The sequence below is a fragment of the Trematomus bernacchii genome, unplaced genomic scaffold, assembly GCF_902827165.1.
Source record: "Trematomus bernacchii unplaced genomic scaffold, fTreBer1.1, whole genome shotgun sequence".
Classification (NCBI taxonomy): Eukaryota; Metazoa; Chordata; class Actinopteri; order Perciformes; family Nototheniidae; genus Trematomus; species Trematomus bernacchii.
In genome coordinates, this window is record NW_022987531.1 from 3,360,366 (window position 1) to 3,377,941 (window position 17,576).

General features: G+C 41.0%; 1 protein-coding gene across 2 annotated transcripts in view; it reads left to right on the top strand.

The window, feature by feature from the left end:
- The first annotated feature begins 1,708 nt into the window (after positions 1 to 1,708).
- The window catches only part of btaf1 (BTAF1 RNA polymerase II, B-TFIID transcription factor-associated), a 34,524-nt gene continuing 18,656 nt past the window's right edge, over positions 1,709 to 17,576 (top strand). The window contains exons 1-20 of one of the 2 annotated variants that reach the window (XM_034121838.1): positions 1,709 to 2,158; positions 3,364 to 3,487; positions 3,968 to 4,082; positions 5,982 to 6,125; positions 6,922 to 7,121; positions 8,266 to 8,390; positions 8,797 to 8,920; positions 9,003 to 9,071; positions 9,263 to 9,352; positions 9,439 to 9,534; positions 10,055 to 10,231; positions 10,440 to 10,580; positions 11,041 to 11,165; positions 11,602 to 11,722; positions 11,834 to 11,938; positions 12,117 to 12,266; positions 12,406 to 12,548; positions 13,014 to 13,188; positions 13,269 to 13,472; positions 14,791 to 15,211. In XM_034121838.1, coding sequence (XP_033977729.1) covers positions 2,145 to 2,158; positions 3,364 to 3,487; positions 3,968 to 4,082; positions 5,982 to 6,125; positions 6,922 to 7,121; positions 8,266 to 8,390; positions 8,797 to 8,920; positions 9,003 to 9,071; positions 9,263 to 9,352; positions 9,439 to 9,534; positions 10,055 to 10,231; positions 10,440 to 10,580; positions 11,041 to 11,165; positions 11,602 to 11,722; positions 11,834 to 11,938; positions 12,117 to 12,266; positions 12,406 to 12,548; positions 13,014 to 13,188; positions 13,269 to 13,472; positions 14,791 to 15,211 — 2,863 coding nt within the window. In that variant the 5' untranslated portion in view covers positions 1,709 to 2,144. The remainder of the gene's footprint in view (positions 2,159 to 3,363; positions 3,488 to 3,967; positions 4,083 to 5,981; positions 6,126 to 6,921; positions 7,122 to 8,265; positions 8,391 to 8,796; positions 8,921 to 9,002; positions 9,072 to 9,262; positions 9,353 to 9,438; positions 9,535 to 10,054; positions 10,232 to 10,439; positions 10,581 to 11,040; positions 11,166 to 11,601; positions 11,723 to 11,833; positions 11,939 to 12,116; positions 12,267 to 12,405; positions 12,549 to 13,013; positions 13,189 to 13,268; positions 13,473 to 14,790; positions 15,212 to 17,576) is intronic. The other variant, XM_034121845.1, reaches the window with a different exon arrangement.

Consider the following 17,576-nt stretch of genomic DNA (forward strand, 5'->3'; position numbering starts at 1 on the left):
AGCCTATGAGTAACAACAGACTTTACTTACTTACTCATGTCTGAATGTGAACACACAGAGCAATCCAACCTGCACTGCCCTGTGCTTATTTTAGACATTGCATAACAATGTTTCATAACCAACATTTCAAAAAACAAGACAGGATGCTTATTATGCGATAAAATATTGTATTAATCAAATTCTATTCTGTCGCTCTCTGCAGTGATGCTTTCATAATGCCACGTACAATAATTGAAATGCAACTCTGACATGACAGATGAGTAGATCTGTGACAATCATCAGCACAATCATAATGTGGTTAAACTATACGCATGGACAACAGTACAATTTAAATGTTCATATGCTTAGTTTTCAGAGGATGTAGATTTGTTTTACTTTAGTTTGTCTTTTCAAATACATTTAAATGCCATTTTCTATTGTCTCAATTGCATGTTGCATATCTGCAGTCAGACTGGTAATTCCTGTCAAAAGTAGAGGACGTGTGTCTGTGTCTGACTTGATTGTGTGAGATAACTAAGAGTCACGTTAGTGCTTGTACAATGACATGTATTTAATTTGCATATTCCACCATTTGAATTTGAGATGCCAGATAAACAACCGACCGTTGTCCATTGAATTGTCTGCATACTTGCCCTGCTGGGAAATCCTACTTAAAACCACCTAACAATAGCTATCTGAAACACTAAGCATGACTAACCTTTGCTGAAAACCACTTGTTTTATTTTTGTTTCTTTTTGTCAAAGCACCATTCTTTGGGTTTCTTAGCTCAGGGCTTTGGCAAAGTCTTCTGAGTTTGACAAACAAAGCTAAAAGAGACTGGATTCGATCAAAACTAGCACTTTACTGCAAAAAACCCACAAACAGCTAACCAATGTAGGCAGTAGTAGAGCAGAGGGCAACTCCTAAAGTATGTTCTGTAATGTAAAATTATTGGTTTTGTCAAGGCTTAAAACACAGCATAGAAACCGGCTTTAGTTCCCCATTGGAAAGGGATATCTGTCGGAAAGGTAACATTTTAAATATGGCCTTTTTTAATGTTGTTTGAATATGTTTTGCAGCTTCCCCCATTCACAGCAGTGGTTTGCTTCGCTTCCTTCTGGTACACCTGTTTGTCTTCCAAAATGGGGCATTACTATGGATAAGTATCTCATACAACCCCACTTCAAACAATCCAAATTATGTATTTATGGCTATTCAGGACCATCATCAGCACACGGTTCTGTTGCAACCGTAACTGAAAGTAATGTCAGCAAATACGAACATTTAATTTGTAAATGCACAAACATTTATTTCTTCAAATGTAACAATATGTAAGCTTAGTTAGAGTTTGATGAATGTTAAAAACAAAAATAACTGGTTGGAGCAAATGTACAGTGTAGCCTACATTGAAGATCACACGCAAATTAGTAAATTGTATTTGTTTTGAAGATAAACTAGATCCACCTATAGGTTTCAACAATGAATCTTACATTTAGACATTTAGACATTTGTATAACTTAAATTGGAGTTTTATATTTGTACGTTTTGGAGATAAACTGAAGCCACGTGGGATGCAGCAATTGTATCTATTCAGTATGAATTGAATGTGAACTATCCCTTTGCACTTTATTTCTTTCCATTCGTTTCCTCTTTTAACGTGCAATTTGATTGGCTCTCCCCATTGCTTCTAGCCAATCAGCCGCCGCCTGCTATGGAGGAAGGAATAAATGCAAGATGGCTCCTCATATAAAAACAGTCTTCTTGGTCGCCCTCGGCGTGCTACAAAATAACTCTTTACACCTTATTAGGTTAAGATATTTATCCTCGAAGAGTTCTGAAGGGTAACTTAAGCTATAGATTGATATGCGTATGGTACTTGTCGATATTTTCTGGGAGAAGATAGCGAAGATACAGCAGGGACAACTTTGAAGCCATGAATCGGTGGTGAACTCTCTCCGCTCGGCAGACAGAGTTGGGCGGTCAGAAGCACACAGCCTGGGCCTCAGCTAGCTAGCCGTAGCGGCTAACTAGCTTATGACTTCATCCAGCTAACAACGTTACTGTTATCCGCCGCGTTGGAAACGTTAAACAGCAGAAAAGGAAACGTTTTAAACTACTGGTTGCCTGTTGAATGTGGGGCGTGAAAGGCCATACCATAACGGACCATGGCTGTATCAAGGTAAGAATATCTTATGCGGTCTCTAGTTTTATCTATCCGACTTTCCTCACCAATTAGCTGGCTACCCTGCTAATATAGGCTAGCTTTTAATGTGTCAAAGAATGGCATGGCGACGGCCGACTAGCCATCAAAGCTAACACAGTGTAACGATAAAGTGTAGTTTATAGTGTAGTAAATATTCGTGGTACACGTTTGCAGGCTGGTCACTTAACTGGGATTAATGTTTACTGCAGGTGCCAAAATGCCGGTAGCATTATTTCACAATTTGGGAATTCACATCCTGTACTTACACACGTTAAGGATTAACTAACATGAGCATTATCGGGAGGTTGGGTCAAAAAAATCAAATTTCCACTGGCTTCTTGTGCAGAGTTGTATTGTTGTTGGTATTCTGATCATGGAAACGTTTAGTTCCCATTTTAAACGCTAAAAGCGTGTCAAAATGCATGTGTTTGCAGCATGCTAAAATTAGGGACATCTTTAATCTCTCTAAACATGCTTGATAAACTTATTTTAACTTTGTTTTGATTGGCAGGTGTTTTTCTGCTGTTATTCTTATGGTGATTCCACGTGGTGTCTGTCGTCCTCTTTGCATAGCGAAGCAGACTCCTGTGGTTTAGTTTAAGTATTAGTGCTACTCTAATCCACTTTATTAATAGACTGATAATGATCTCAGTAAACATCAGGTTCATTACACAGGTTATCTTGGTCAAAAGCTAAACAATGACTGCTAGATAATGGTTTTAATAATAATAGTACACTTACTTCAATTCTATTTGTTATTTTATATTGAATAGAGATACTCTAGGTATACATCTTTCACTGTTGATCTGTACATATGCACTGTTCTCTTTTGTTTATATGTTTATTTTTAATTAATGTGCAATACATTCTGCTGTGAAAAAATAATTTCCCAAACTTGGATCAATAAAAGTATATCTTAAATGTTATTATCTTAATAAGTGTCAGTATGTGGTCATGATGAAAATATGATTTAAATGTTTTAAATTCCATTTTATTATTTTTAGCAGAATGAAAAAATGTCAGATCGGTGTACACACAAATGTAGATAATTGATTTTGTTCAGCTTATCAGGTTAACAACCTAAAGATGGTCCTGGTAAATAAAGAAACCAGCATTTTGTTTAAGTGATTTCCACTGTGTGTGTCAGTTGACCCTATTTATTTAATGTGACCTGTCTTTAGACTTGATCGTTTGTTTATACTGCTTGACACCGGAACAACACCAGTAACCAGGAAAGCAGCCGCCCAGCAGCTTGGAGAAGTGGTCAAACTCCATCCACAGGAACTCAATAGCCTTCTGCTAAAGGTGTGTTTGAGAACTGTTTCCAAACTGTCTTTCATGAGCATTCATAACATCATTTCAAGTTTTTCAACCTGGCTATATTTTCCTCTTCCTTAGGAGAAATATGGGAAATACTGATCATGTATAACAGTGTCATTATTGCTAGTAGGTCAATGAGCCTAATCTGTGATTCTAATTATAAACACATTTTTAGTTGAAGAGGACATACTAGGCTCATTTTCAGGTTCATATTAGTATGTAGTGCCTCTACTGTGACATTTTTCCATGCTTTAATGTTCTAAAAGCTCTTCATTTTTCTAATACATACCTCTTGTCTTCTCTCAGAGAAACTCCCTTTGGAGTTAACAGAGATTTAAGCCTTTGCAGACCATTTACATGCACAGAAACCTATATAACACACTACAGGGAAGGGAACTCCGTAAAAACATTATAGGGCCTCTTTAAACATTAAATAAATTAAATGTATTATCTGTCAACTTTCAGGTCTTGATCTACCTAAGGAGTCCGAATTGGGACACCCGAATAGCAGCAGGCCAAGCTGTAGAGGCCATTGTGAAGAATATTCCTGAGTGGGACCCGGCGCCGAGGCCCAAAGAAGGTGATCCTTTTGGTTGAATTTCAGTAATGTATATCTGAGGTATGTGTGCTTAACCAAACACTGCATGCACTATTGTTTACCTTTGGTTCAGTTACAATATATGTGATCCATTTATTGATTTTTTAACCTGGTAGTTAAAAGATGTTACAGGAATAACTGACAAAATGCACGTCGTGCTGTTCAGTCCTTACATGCCCAGGTAGGGTTTAGAATCAAAGACGCTATATAGCTGCCTTAAAGATGGCATCAAAATACCTGGGAAATATTTATATTTTTTTCACTGCATTGTGATGTTATTGTCACATAAATGAACAACTATGATTTAAAGAAAAACAAAAGCTTTACAATCAAGTACATATAGTCTTACTGCCATGGTCTGACTGCCAGGAAGCAGAACAGTTGTAGAGACCTGCATATCTACAACACCAAAAAAACATATAAAATGTCAAACCAATTTCTTGTTTTTTCACTCAACTGTATGGTTGAGTAAAAAAACAAGAAATTGGTTTGACATTTTATATGTTTTTGATGAGTACCTGGAGTCAGTGTTTGGTACTCCAACTTCTGGCGATTGTCAACCGGGGGGGGACGGGGGACGGGTGGTAGTGGTGTACAGCGCTTCGTGACCGCGGAGCGTGTGAACGTTGTGATCAACTGTTTTAGCACAGACCGACGGCAGCCCTGTCTGTGCACACGGAGACCGACTCTGTCGTCCGGTGATCTAACCGCCTTCTGGAAAAGCTTCACAAGTACGTCGGTACGCAAATGCGCTTTGTGACATGAGTGACGGTACGCATTTCAGATTGTTGCCGCGCATGCGTACCAGTTATGTGCACCCCTGAATATAACACTGATTTAATCAAGGCTCACACATATTAACCAAGGGAAACCCCCTTGGTGCATTTCTTTGTCTGCTACATTTTGATAAAAATAATACTGATCTGATCAAGGGTCCCAAACAGACTACATAAAACAGTCTTAAAGGAGAGGTGTCATGGCCATTTCCACTGATCATAAAATAGATTTATACTGTGCAATTGTCCAAACTCACCTTGGTTTCTCATACAGCATCTCTGTAAACTACTTGTATTCACTGAATTTCACTCTCTGCCTTTAACGGCTCGTTGTAGCTCCCAAAGTTCCAGCCCCCACCCTCCCTGTGAGCACAGTGTGCTCTGATTGGTCGGGACGTTGTGAATCGCGCTGAGCTCCGTGGAGTTGTTGTTTCCTTGTTAGCGATACACAGCCAAACTCATCCTGAGCACACACAAAGTCACAGCCGAAGTAAAAACAATAAGTGTGGCTTGATATTGAGTAAGAAAAAGGTTGATAAACGCTGTGAGAATGGGTCTGCAGAGAGAATTTCGCCGCGATCCCAACTGTCTGTTATCAGCCTGCAGCCAGGGAGGAGAAATCAGCTGAGCTGCCTGCTCCCTGCACACAGATGTGTGTGTGTGTGAGGAAGTCCGTGGATTGGTCAATTTGGACCAATCAGCGGGGGCGTAACGGCTCCGCGGACGTAACGTAACGGCTCTACGGATTGGTCCATTTCGTTCCGGATACGGCTTGGCATCATGCCGTACCCGGAAGACTCAAATGGGCAGTGACGTATCTCCAACGAGGCGTTTTGGGGAGGTATTTTCTGTGTTAGAGTTTTACTCGCTACAGGGTGTACTTTGAGGCTTTTGACTCTGCACACCGTTTACATGCATAAAAACCTTCATAACACACAAGGGGACGGGTAATAACCGGAAAAGCATGACACCTGTCCTTTAAATATGTGCAAATATGCACCTTCAGATCCATCCATTGAGTGTATTTTTTTTAAACCTCAGATTCATTAAGATGTAAAATTGAGAAAGATGCAGTTTTTTTACACTTTTTCTATCTCGCTTGTAGAGTCTTGTGAAGACTTGTCTCCGGAGGACTCCTCTTGTGACCGCTTGAGTTTCTACCACTTTGACATCTCCCGCCTCCTCAAACACGGAGCGTCTCTGCTGGGATCTGCCGGGGCGGAGTTTGAGCTGCAGGATGACAAAAATGGTTTGTAGTAATTCATCATTGCTTGTTTTTTTTATTTATTTGAAAAACCTCCACACTGTGGAAAGGAAAAGTGTGACTCATTTGAACCGTTAATACAAGAGAAAGGCCACTGGACAGCTTCACACAAACCAGCTCGAGTAAGCTAGAATTTGAAAGTACACAACCGAAAAAAAAACAGACTTCCTTACAGAGCCCCTCCTCCAACACACACGAACGAATGAGGGCACGAGATAAGTTTGTGCTGACAGGCAGGTAGGCCATCCAGTTATCTGCCGCGGGCCGAGGCAGATAATTGGTCTTGCTTTTTACAGCGCCACGGCTTCCACTGATGAAATATTTGTATATATTTATTGTCAAAGCATTTAATGTATTCATTGCTATCGGGATGTTAAGAGCATTCCATGGAATATTACAAAAAGTGTTTCTGAAGTGAATTACCTACCCCACCTTTAATGCCTGTGCTTTATTTATTGTTATCTATGTACCATGAAATCTTTTATACCTCACGGCAGTTTGGAGTGTGTATATGTGATTTCTGTGTATGAGTCTGAATTAAACACAGATTTAAAGCACATTTCAAATCATTTTTAATGGTGGGTGTCTTATCTCTAAAGTAGTGTATATTAAAATTAATCAAACATAAAAAAAAGTACCATACTGTTCTTGAATTTCCTTTTGCTGATAGCGTTTGTCACCCAGCTTCCCTACTGCCCAAAATGAACCTTTGGTAACATAATCAGTACTCCTCACACATCTACCATGTACTTGTTCTGACATCCAGTTTTCTTTTTCTCAGCTGAGATGGACCCTAAGGAGCGTCTGGCCCGCCAGAGAAAGCTCCTTCAGAAGAAGTTGGGTATGGACATCGGTGCGGCAATCGGCATGGACACAGAGGAGCTGTTCAACGACGAGGACCTCGACGACAGCTGCCAGCCCAGTGAGCTCGGAGCGCAAGGAAGCAAAACCACAGCTGGATCCAGCTGTCACAACCATGTGGTGGGTCTCATTCAACATTAAAGACTTTACTGTCACATGCACAATAGCTACAGCATTGTTTTGAAATTCTAAAGTCCCAGGTTCCTCCAACAATGCAACATGCATGCATAAGACAAAATAGAAATAAAATAGAGAAGAAAAAAAAAGAGAATGGTGCAAGTAAAAAAAGAAATGGGTAAACTTTATACATGTTATATAGAATTAGATCAAATAAAATAAGTACTATACACTGGATAAAATACTGCCTATTGGTATAATACAGGGGTCACCAACCTTTTCGAGACGAGAGCTACCTGAAGAATAACTAACTCCATGGTGGCTAATTGTTCCATATCATCTTTCTGAAGAATATACATTTGCAGTTTTCCTTTAAATAATGAATATTTTGTATTTGCTACATATAAGAACATTATTTGTACTTAGTGTTTCCCATGGGTGTCACTTTGTTTTTATACACATACAGATGAATTAGACAACACTAGGACAACTTCTCACCTCCCTTTGGTTTATTGTTTATGAAATTCTGGATTCTTATGAGATTGCAACTATGTTGTTTGAATCCTTAGATGAATAGATGCCGATTTAGAGTATAATCCTGTTTGAAATTAACTTTAGACTACATAAGATACATTTTTATTTATTAATGTCGGACTCCGAGAAAGTGGAAAAAAAACGGTATATTTCCCCAAAAGTGCTTTATCTCTTAACCAAACCAAATGACACATATTAAAGCTATTCATTGATCTTCTTTTGGTGATTTAATGGATTCAAATCACTGTTATTCATGGTACCTCCCTTCCCCTGCCTCCCACTCTAATCTAATTGTCTGTGATGTGGTAGGTGCAGTTGTACTGGGAGTATGGTGCTTCATACAGCAGCGATCCTTACACCGTGAAAAATAATCAATATGATTTGGGAATGAGAATGAGCCTCTGCAAACTGATGCTGTTTGAGCGTGGGAGGGTAGATCTATTAAAGTGATGCAGCAATTCAAAGATTTGTGGTGCTTTTGAGCCTGTAAATAAACATGAAATGATTCTTGCAGTAGTCTTATGTTCATCGTTTTGCACCTTAAGATGTATGTATGTGTTTGAATCTTGAAATGAATAATCAACTCTAGTGTTTTTCTTTCTAATTCATTCAGGCTGCTGACTTGATTGACTCGGAGTTCAGGCCAGGCATGAGCAATCGTCAGAAGAATAAGGCTAAGAGGATGGCCAAGCTGGTGGCCAAACACAGATCTAGAGACATGGATCCCAATGAAAAGAGGTGAGATTACCAACACCTGTTAACTGCTAGGGCTGTCTTTATTTTCATTAGCAATTGATCTGTGGATTATTCTCCCGATTGGTTCTATAAAAATGTCAGAAAATGGTTCTCAAAATCTGAAGTAATGTCTTCTAATTTAATGTGTTAACAGTCCAAAATGTATCTTTTTGCACTAGCAGATGAAAGGATTCAAATTTAACGGTTGAGGTCACTGTAACTTCAAATACTTTTTGGCCATTGTTCAATAATTCATTTGCAAATTAGGAACATTTTCCAGAAATATCGAATGGGATCAAATGAGAATGGGTTGAAACATGTAACTGTTTTTGCAGCAGCATAATGTTATATGTAAAGTTTGATTGATTCTAATGATAACATGTTTGACTTTTATCTCCCAACCCTTTAGTAACGACAGTTTTGAGGGCGAACCCGATGAGAAACGGCGGAAAACCACCAATGTAGTTATTGACCAACAGGCAACAGAAGACAAAATCGACAACGTTCCAGATAACTCGGGTCTTTTAGAGGAGGTAAGGAAATAAAAAGCAATACATGAGCTCATTGATGTGAAGTCCTGATGATGTCACAGATGCCTTATTGCTTTGTCTTAAGATACAGGAGTGGCCTCTGGAGAGCTTCTGTGAGGAGCTCTGCAACGACCTCTTCAATCCTTCATGGGAGGTAAAAACAAAGCACCTCAAATTAATTTGAGCTGATAGTGCATATAAAAACATGAGAAGGAGGCTTGACTAGAACGCCCAATCTACGATTCAGATGTTAACAAGAGGTTACCAACAAAACTGTAAAAGTTGCTCACAAGAACCTTTTTTCTGTGACCAGTGCAGAATGAATGTAAATTGTTTTGTTTACAGATCCGCCATGGTGCTGGTACAGGTCTTAGAGAAATCCTGAAGTCCCAAGGTGCTGGTGGGGGGAAGCTGGTGGGAAGCACTGCAGAGCAGGTATGTCTTATTCTTCTCTTCAGTTTAAAAAATAATAATACCGTGACAATGAAACATGGCACTGACTGTCTGCTGTTTTGATCCAGATGTCGCGGCAGCATCAGGAGTGGATAGAGGACCTGGTCATCCGGCTGCTCTGTGTCTTTGCTCTGGACCGCTTTGGAGATTTTGTATCTGATGAGGTGGGTAATATCGATTTTTACTAGATGTATTGTGGCTTGTTATATCGGCATGTGCTTGAATATATCCTCAACATTAATTACGAATTGTCACGTAATCTTATTAAGTTGCTGGCATGAGATTTGGTTTGGGGTTTTGCGCTCTCCACAAATGTAGACCACTCTGGGTGAGTGTGTGACAGATTTGATTTGGATAGAAACAGGGAAAGAGAGCCTGGAGGAAAAACGGGTGAAGTACCAGAGTGAGATAATACGTGTTGTGAAGCTGCCGGATAGCCCATATCATCAGATATATATGATCATCAGGGTTATTTTGTTAATGTTGTAAAATGTAATGTTATACTGTGAAAATATTGTATTGAGATAAAACTCTATTGAACCTAAACATAATGACACTTTTACGTATGCATATCAATGTAACAAATATGTTATCAAACAGGCATCGTACTATACCCCCACCATCCAGATATATTAACAAGCTCAATGCAGTTAAAAAAAACACAACCTCTATGTCTCCCTCCAGGTGGTGGCTCCTGTCAGGGAGACGTGTGCCCAGGCCCTCGGTGTGGCCCTCCGGCACATGAGTGAAACGGGTGTTTCCATGATAGTGGACGTGCTGCTGAAGCTGTTAAAAGAAGACCAGTGGGAGGTCCGTCATGGAGGCCTGCTCGGGATCAAGTACGCCCTGGCTGTCCGAAAGGTACCACCTGTTCTGTGTGTATTTATCATATATAGGCACAGCAGGGTTCTACAATGTTTTTGATAGGAGTGCCATATGGTCATCAATGTAGATGTGGGGTATGAGGCATATACTGTATGAATGGATGGAAACCTTTTATTTTATTTTATTGAAGATATGTTGAGAAATGTCAGTGTAAAGATCATTTCTTCTCACCCTGTTTTCTCAGGACCTGATCTCCGTTTTGCTGCCCCGGGTGCTCGCTGCCATCACTGAAGGCCTGCAGGACCTGGATGATGACGTCAGGGCCGTGGCAGCCTCCGCCCTCATCCCTGTGGTGGAAGGCTTGGTGCAGCAGCTGCCTAATGAGGTGGGGATGCAATACAGTTTTGCAGAAATGAGTCCTGAAACCCGGAAATGAGTCAGCATTTTACCACTTCTAGTTCCTTCCCCTTGACGTCAAAGGTTTTTGAAAGAGCTTTCGGTTAGATGCCTGAAATAAGGTCTGTAGTTACGAAAGCTTAATAGATTGTCACGTTTGTTTCTATGAGACAAAATATGTCAGTAAGCACCTTGCTTGTAAATGTTGTTTACAGTCTAACTGTAGCTTTTTACTTCTGGCGATTGCATAAACAATCATAAATGTAAATATGTAGAGATTTTCTTGCTGAACAAAACGTGTAAGTATCAAAAAACTTGATCGCTGCACCACTCAATAGTACAGCTTTTTTATAACAATCTTCCTCACGTTTCAGCTCGTCTGTCATCTGTACAATTTTACGCATTCATCCTCATTTTGCAGGTCCTAGTTAATTGTGTCTCTCTCTCAGGTACCCTTCATTGTGAACACACTATGGGATGCTCTTTTGGACTTGGATGACCTCACTTCGTCCACAAACAGCATCATGACGTTGCTGTCCTTGCTCCTCACCTATCCGAGGGTCCGCCAGTGCAGGTCAGTCTCACGGACGCTCACAAAAAAAAAGGCTACCGACTTGGCAGCAGCTGAAAAGCATTGGAAAAACAGTTCTTAACTTTAAAACTGCTTCATGTAGTGTTCATCATTAGTCACTGCTTCCATTGGGTTTGGAGTAGAGGAGACCTAAGTAGATGGTTTGGCTCTTGGTTAAAAACCTCCTAAACAATAGAGGAATCCCAACTGTGATAAACTGACTGCGATGACAGCAAGGGCAGTGATGGACTCCCATGAACCAACACTGACGAGGCCACCAAATTTAAGTCTTTTGTTATTGTTAAGACCCCTTGTGGCAGCATTATTTATTTTATTCCATTTTATAACAATGCATACCTTTTTTTATTTAGCTGGTTTTTTTATACTCTAAAAGGCTGATCTTGTATTTATATTGACACACTTTCTCGTCCACTCCCAGCATGCAGCAGTCACTAACAATCCTCGTCCCCCGGGTTTGGCCCTTCTTGAGACACACCATATCATCAGTCAGACGGGCGGCGCTGGAAACCCTTTTCACGCTGCTGTCAAAAGCTGACGAGGTAAATATGACTTGAGAGCAGTTAGATATTAGTTTGACAAAGTACTTGTCAATCAGAAATACATAAAGGGCAATGTTTGGTACAAAGCATGTTTTGTTTTACGTTCCTCAGAGCTGTGCGATGTGGATCAATCCTATCCTACAAGATATGCTGCGGCACATGTTCCAGTCCTGCATACTGGAGAGCAATGAGGAAATCCTGGAGCTCATTCAAAAGGTTTGTTGCATCACACTAAGTTTGATTATTGGAAACATTGCATTAATCTATCAAATACTCATCGTAAGGGATATTTTTTCTCTACACTTGGGCAAGTCTCACTTTTTTTCTTGTTTCCGGAAGACCTTTTTCTGCTTTATATGGATGAAGCCTTAATTTGTGTGATGTCTGTGTGCAGGTGTGGATGGAGCTGCTGTCTCAGGCCCCGCATCAGTTCGTGGTGGCAGCCAGCTGTCCCTGGATGGGCGCCTGGCTCTGTCTCATGATGCAGGCCTCACAAATTCCCATAGACGTCAACATGCTGCTGGAAGTGAAGGCCCGCTCTAAGGTTGTACACTTTAATCATGGCTAAATAAAAACAAATAGTTTCTTGTTCTACTTCTGTATTTATTGTGCATGCAGTATTATAATACTAAAACATGTGTAAGCTGATATGTGTAATAATCAATTCTGTGTTGATGCAACAGGATAAGGCTGGTGCAAAGGGACGTCAGTGTACCATTCAGGTGAAGGAGACGCTGCAGGAGTATATAGCTGGAGCGGAAACGGTGACGGAGGACTCGGTGACGAGGGACTACGTGGTGGTTCGATCTCGCCTCATGGCTGCCAGGTAGGTTTTGATATTTGCATCACAAGATGGGAAAATGTCATGGGGCCTCATTTAGAAACGTGGCGTACGCTCAGAAGATGGAGAACACCAATTTCTAAGCAATGTTTCCAATTTTATAAAAAAGTAAACTTGACAAGAAAATGTGCAGTCCTCCACGGACACTTTGACCCATGCGTACACACAAAAACGGGAGAAACACCATTGGTTGTAGGATGAAGGGGGGAAACATTCTGACAATCTTAGAATGAATAAACAAATGCCTGTTTATTTCTCCTGAGTGCACAAAAAAACATAAAATGGAGAAATAAATAAGAATATGTTATTGCAAACAACCCCTCGAATATGTTCTCTAATTATTATAGGCTGCCGTGCTTGTATGTAACTTTTGACTTTCTCTCACTAAACTGGAATTTCCTGATATGGTTCTGACAGTTTGCCTGCTCTCTTTGTGTCTCTGTAATCCAGGCTGCTGGGGGCTCTGTGTAGGTGTATCTGTGACCCTCAGGTCAACGCTGCGTCTCAGGAGATCCGACCAGCCGAGTCTTTAGGCCAGCTGCTGCTCTTCCACCTCAACTCTAAGTCTGCCCTGCAGCGCATAGCTGTGTCTCTGGTGCTGTGTGAGTGGGCTGCACTGCAGAAGGTGAAAAGCTCTTAGTTTGTTTATTGTGGATTAAAGGTTTTGGGGATTTAGTATGAGCCTAACGGAAGTCTCTCTTCCAGGACTGTCAGGTGGTGTCACCCATAGTGCAGCCTCGCCTTCTGGCCATTCTGTCAGAGCATCTGTACTACGATGAGATCGCCATCCCCTTCACACGCATGCAGAATGAATGCAAGCAGCTCATTGCTCTGCTGGCTGACGCAAATATAGACCTGCAGGACCGCCTCAACTGCAGCGTGTTCACTATCGATCAAGCTAATGAACTGGTAAGTGAAGCCACACATGTTAGGAAATCTGAATCATTTATTTATCCCACAGTGGGGACAAGTATTTAGAGTGAGTAGAGTATTAAAGGTCCCATGTCATGGCCATTTCTACTGATCATAATTCCATTGTTGAGGTCTACTAGAATAGATTTATATTGTGCAATTTTCCAAACTCACATTGGTTTCTCATCCAGCATCTCTGTATAGTATGTGTATTCACTCTCTGTCCTAAACGGCTTGTTGGAGCTCCTGCCCCCCCCCCTCCCTGTGAGCCCAGTGGCCGTCTGCGAGACACGGCGAAACCCAGCCCGAAACCAGCACACACACACACACACACACCCACCCCCACCCGCAGCCTGGCTGGGAGGTTGTGTGTGTGTGTGCTCACACACCAACTCGCAGCCTCGCCGCGTCCCGCCGTCTCAGGGAGGAGAAATCGGTCGGAGCTGCAGCTGAGAAAAGATTGAGAGTGTGCGGATTGGTCCATTTGGAAGAAAAAGAGAAATCTCCAACGAGGCGTTCTGGGGCAGCATAGACAGGTCTTTTCTGTGTTAGAGTTTTACTCGCTACAGGGTGTCCTTTGAGGGTTTGTGACTGCACACCGTTTACATGCAGAAAAACCTTCATAACACACAAGGGGACGGGTAATAACCGGAAAAGCATGACATGGGACCTTTAAATAAAGAAGTAAATAAGAATCAAATATGTACCATCATTATTAAAGTAAATGAACATATAGTAGTGAAATAGTGACTGGTTATTAAATTATTCAATTGCATATCACTATTTCACAACAGTTTAATACTTTACCATGGACCCACATACGAAAACTCAACTTGATTGGATAAGTCAGAAACTTTTTATTTAATTTATTATTATGGTAAAGATGCTCAGTAACAATTATTTTATAAAATCTTTGTTAATTATGAGAGGAATATCAGGCCTGAAACAAACTATACATGATTTTTAAGCGGGTGTGAATCCACAAAGGTTATGTTCTATGTGGGGGGCAACTTCAATCTTCAAATGCATCACAGGTTTCTGAAGAATCTTCAAACGGGCCAGTTTTTTAGTGTTCGTTTGTAGAATAAATTGAATCGGAGTTGATATTGTTTTTAATGTTTTCCCCAAGCACCATTACTTTGGCTGAGCAGTGGCGACTATTAGAATGTGCCAAAAGCTCAAGTTCATTGACTGGAGACTGGCTGGAAAGTTATCTTCCATGGGCCCCCCCATATTAAATGCCCCACTTTACTGCAAAAATGTACATTAATATTCTGGTACAAAACATGAGATTATGGTCTTAACTGTTTCCTAGGTAACCACCATCTTTACCGAGTCGACAGCGTGTCTGAACGTGAGGTCCAGTCAGTATCAGGCTCTGGATGGTAAACGTCAGCAGGCTCAGTCAACAATGAATGAGACCAACTTGGAGTGGCAGCAGCTGCATCTGCGTGTCCACATGTTCACAGCCTGCGCAGTGATCAACCTGCAGGTGCTTCCAGAGAAACTCAACCCGCTGGTCAGGCCTCTGATGGAGACCATCAAGCGGGAGGAGAACACCCTGATCCAGGGATACGCTGCTTCCTTTATAGCCAAGCTGCTGCAGCAGTGTGCCGGACGCTCGCCTTGCCCCAACCTCAAGATCATCAAGAACCTCTGTGCCTCGGCCTGCGTGGACTCCGCCGTCACACCCTCGTCTGCCTGCCCCGTCCCCCCCACCCAGGAAAACGCCAAAGGTAAGAAATGTCAAAGCTTAGGTGATTTTACTATAATGTGCCCTCAACCACCTGGATTTCAAAATATGGTTTTAAATAACATTGGAACAAGGCTGTACCGAAGTAGCCCTATTATGCTAGTTGGGGTTCTCCCTTTCCTGTAGTGTGTAGGGATGGGTACCGAGCTCCGGTATTAAACGGCCCCCGGGGCTGAATTATTAAAGATCGTGGTACCGTTAAGCTACAACGTTATCGGTCTTTTTATCGGTACTGGAGACACTTTAAAAAATGTCATGTATGTATATATATATATGTATGTATGTATGTATGTATGTATGTATGTATGTATGTATGTATGTATGTATGTATGTATGTATGTATGTATGTATGTATGTATGTATGTATGTATATATATATATATATATATATATATATATATATATATATATATATATATTATTGCTACATAAACATTATATTGCAGTTTTAGTTTTGCCAACTCCGTTTCTAATATGCAATAAGACTACAAAATGCATCTATGATGTATTTTCGATCTTTCCAATCCAGACGAGAGATCTCTCTCTCTCCCGTTTGTGTGTGAGGGGGCGGGGCAATTTACACACACGCAGCTGCTACATGCATGCAACACACGCACATGGCGGAGATGACGGTGAGAAATAAGCGCTCCAAGCTGTGGTTAAATGTTACCCGTCTAGATGGATAATGCTCGTAGCCAAAAGTGCAATAAGAGTTTAGCATGTAAGGGCGGTAACACGAGCAATTTGTCTAAACATTTATCAAAAGTGCACCACATTCAGACGGAGAAATGCACCGTTTTCGACTGTCTTTCTAGTAGCTCTGTAGCCCCATCCATGAGTAACGTTTCCACGTGAGGTATGTTATGTATGCCTTAATCTTCCTCCAGAAGAACCGTTAGGCCTTTTGCAGCATACCTGTATGCCCCACCTGTGTTGCTGTTTACCACTGTGTTTATGCAGTAAATACTTGTTTTCTGTTTGTTTTTTACAGTTCTATAAGTTCACATTATTTATATTATATTATTTTACTTTTTTTCAAAAGAACCGATAAGAGTACCGTTAAAGGACCGGATCGATAAAAGTAGTAGTACCGTTAAAACCTTAACAATACCCATCCCTAGTAGTGTGCAATATAGGTTTTTGTGCATGCAAAGGCTAAAATCCCACCTTCATTGGATTTTTGATTTCTTCCGTTACAACACTCTCGCTTTTATTGTCTAATGCCCCAACACATTGCACGTGATGTGGGCTGGACTTTTCTGAGACTTCTCTAAGCGGTTGACTACATCTCAGACTGGGCTCTGGTTTCAGACAGAGGGTGAAAAGAGGTGCTGCAGCACAGGCAGTATGAGAAAAATAAAGAGCTTTTTGAACATTAAAAGGGGACCTATCATGCAAAATGCACTTTTTTATGTCTTTATACATAAATATGTGTATATAAAATAAAACCCTCTCTCTTTTCCTCCGTACCCAAATCTCTAAAAACGGAGGTACAACGGAGCTGATCCAGATTTGCGGCCGATTTGACGTAATATCGTCGGCGGACCCACAGCACTATCAGAATCCTTGCGTTTCATCACCGCAGCATTTTAGACAGTATCTGCCAGGTCCCGCATGAGCCAGCATAAGCTCCGCCCCCTCTTATTTTAATTTTTGTTCAATAAAAAAAAAAAAAAAAAAAAAAAGCTTTATTTTTTTATTTAGCCTTTATTTATACAGGTGAAAATCTCATTGAGACACAGGGTCTCATTCTCAAGAGAGACCTGTGCATATCACTTTTGCGTTGCTGGCGGAGCCTGCGCTTGTGCTCGGTTGATGACTGTCCTCCTCATTCACTTGTTCACTTTCATTACATTTAGCTGACACTTTTATCCAAAGCGACTTACAATAAGTGCATTCGACCAAGAAGATACAAACTAGAAGAAAACAGAATCATATAAGTACATCAGGTTTCATAGAGCCAAAACATTTCAAGTGCTACTCAACTGGCTTTAGATAAGCCAGTCCTTTGTTAGTATATAAATGCTTTGTTAGTAAATGTATTGCTCGAAGTGGAGTCGAAAGAGATGAGTTTTTAGTCTGCGCCGGAAGATGTGTCTGCTGTCCTGATTTCAATGGGGAGCTCATTCCACCATTTTGGAGCCAGGATAGCAAACCCACGTGTTTTTGCTGATGGGAACTTGGGTCCCCCTCGCAGTGCGGGTGCAGCGAGCCGTTTGGCCGATGCAGAGCGGAGTGCACATGCTGGGGTGTATGGTTTAACCATGTCCTGGATGTAGGAAGGGCCAGATCCATTCACAGCATGGTACGCTAGTACCAGTGTCTTGAAGTGGATTCTAGCAGTTACT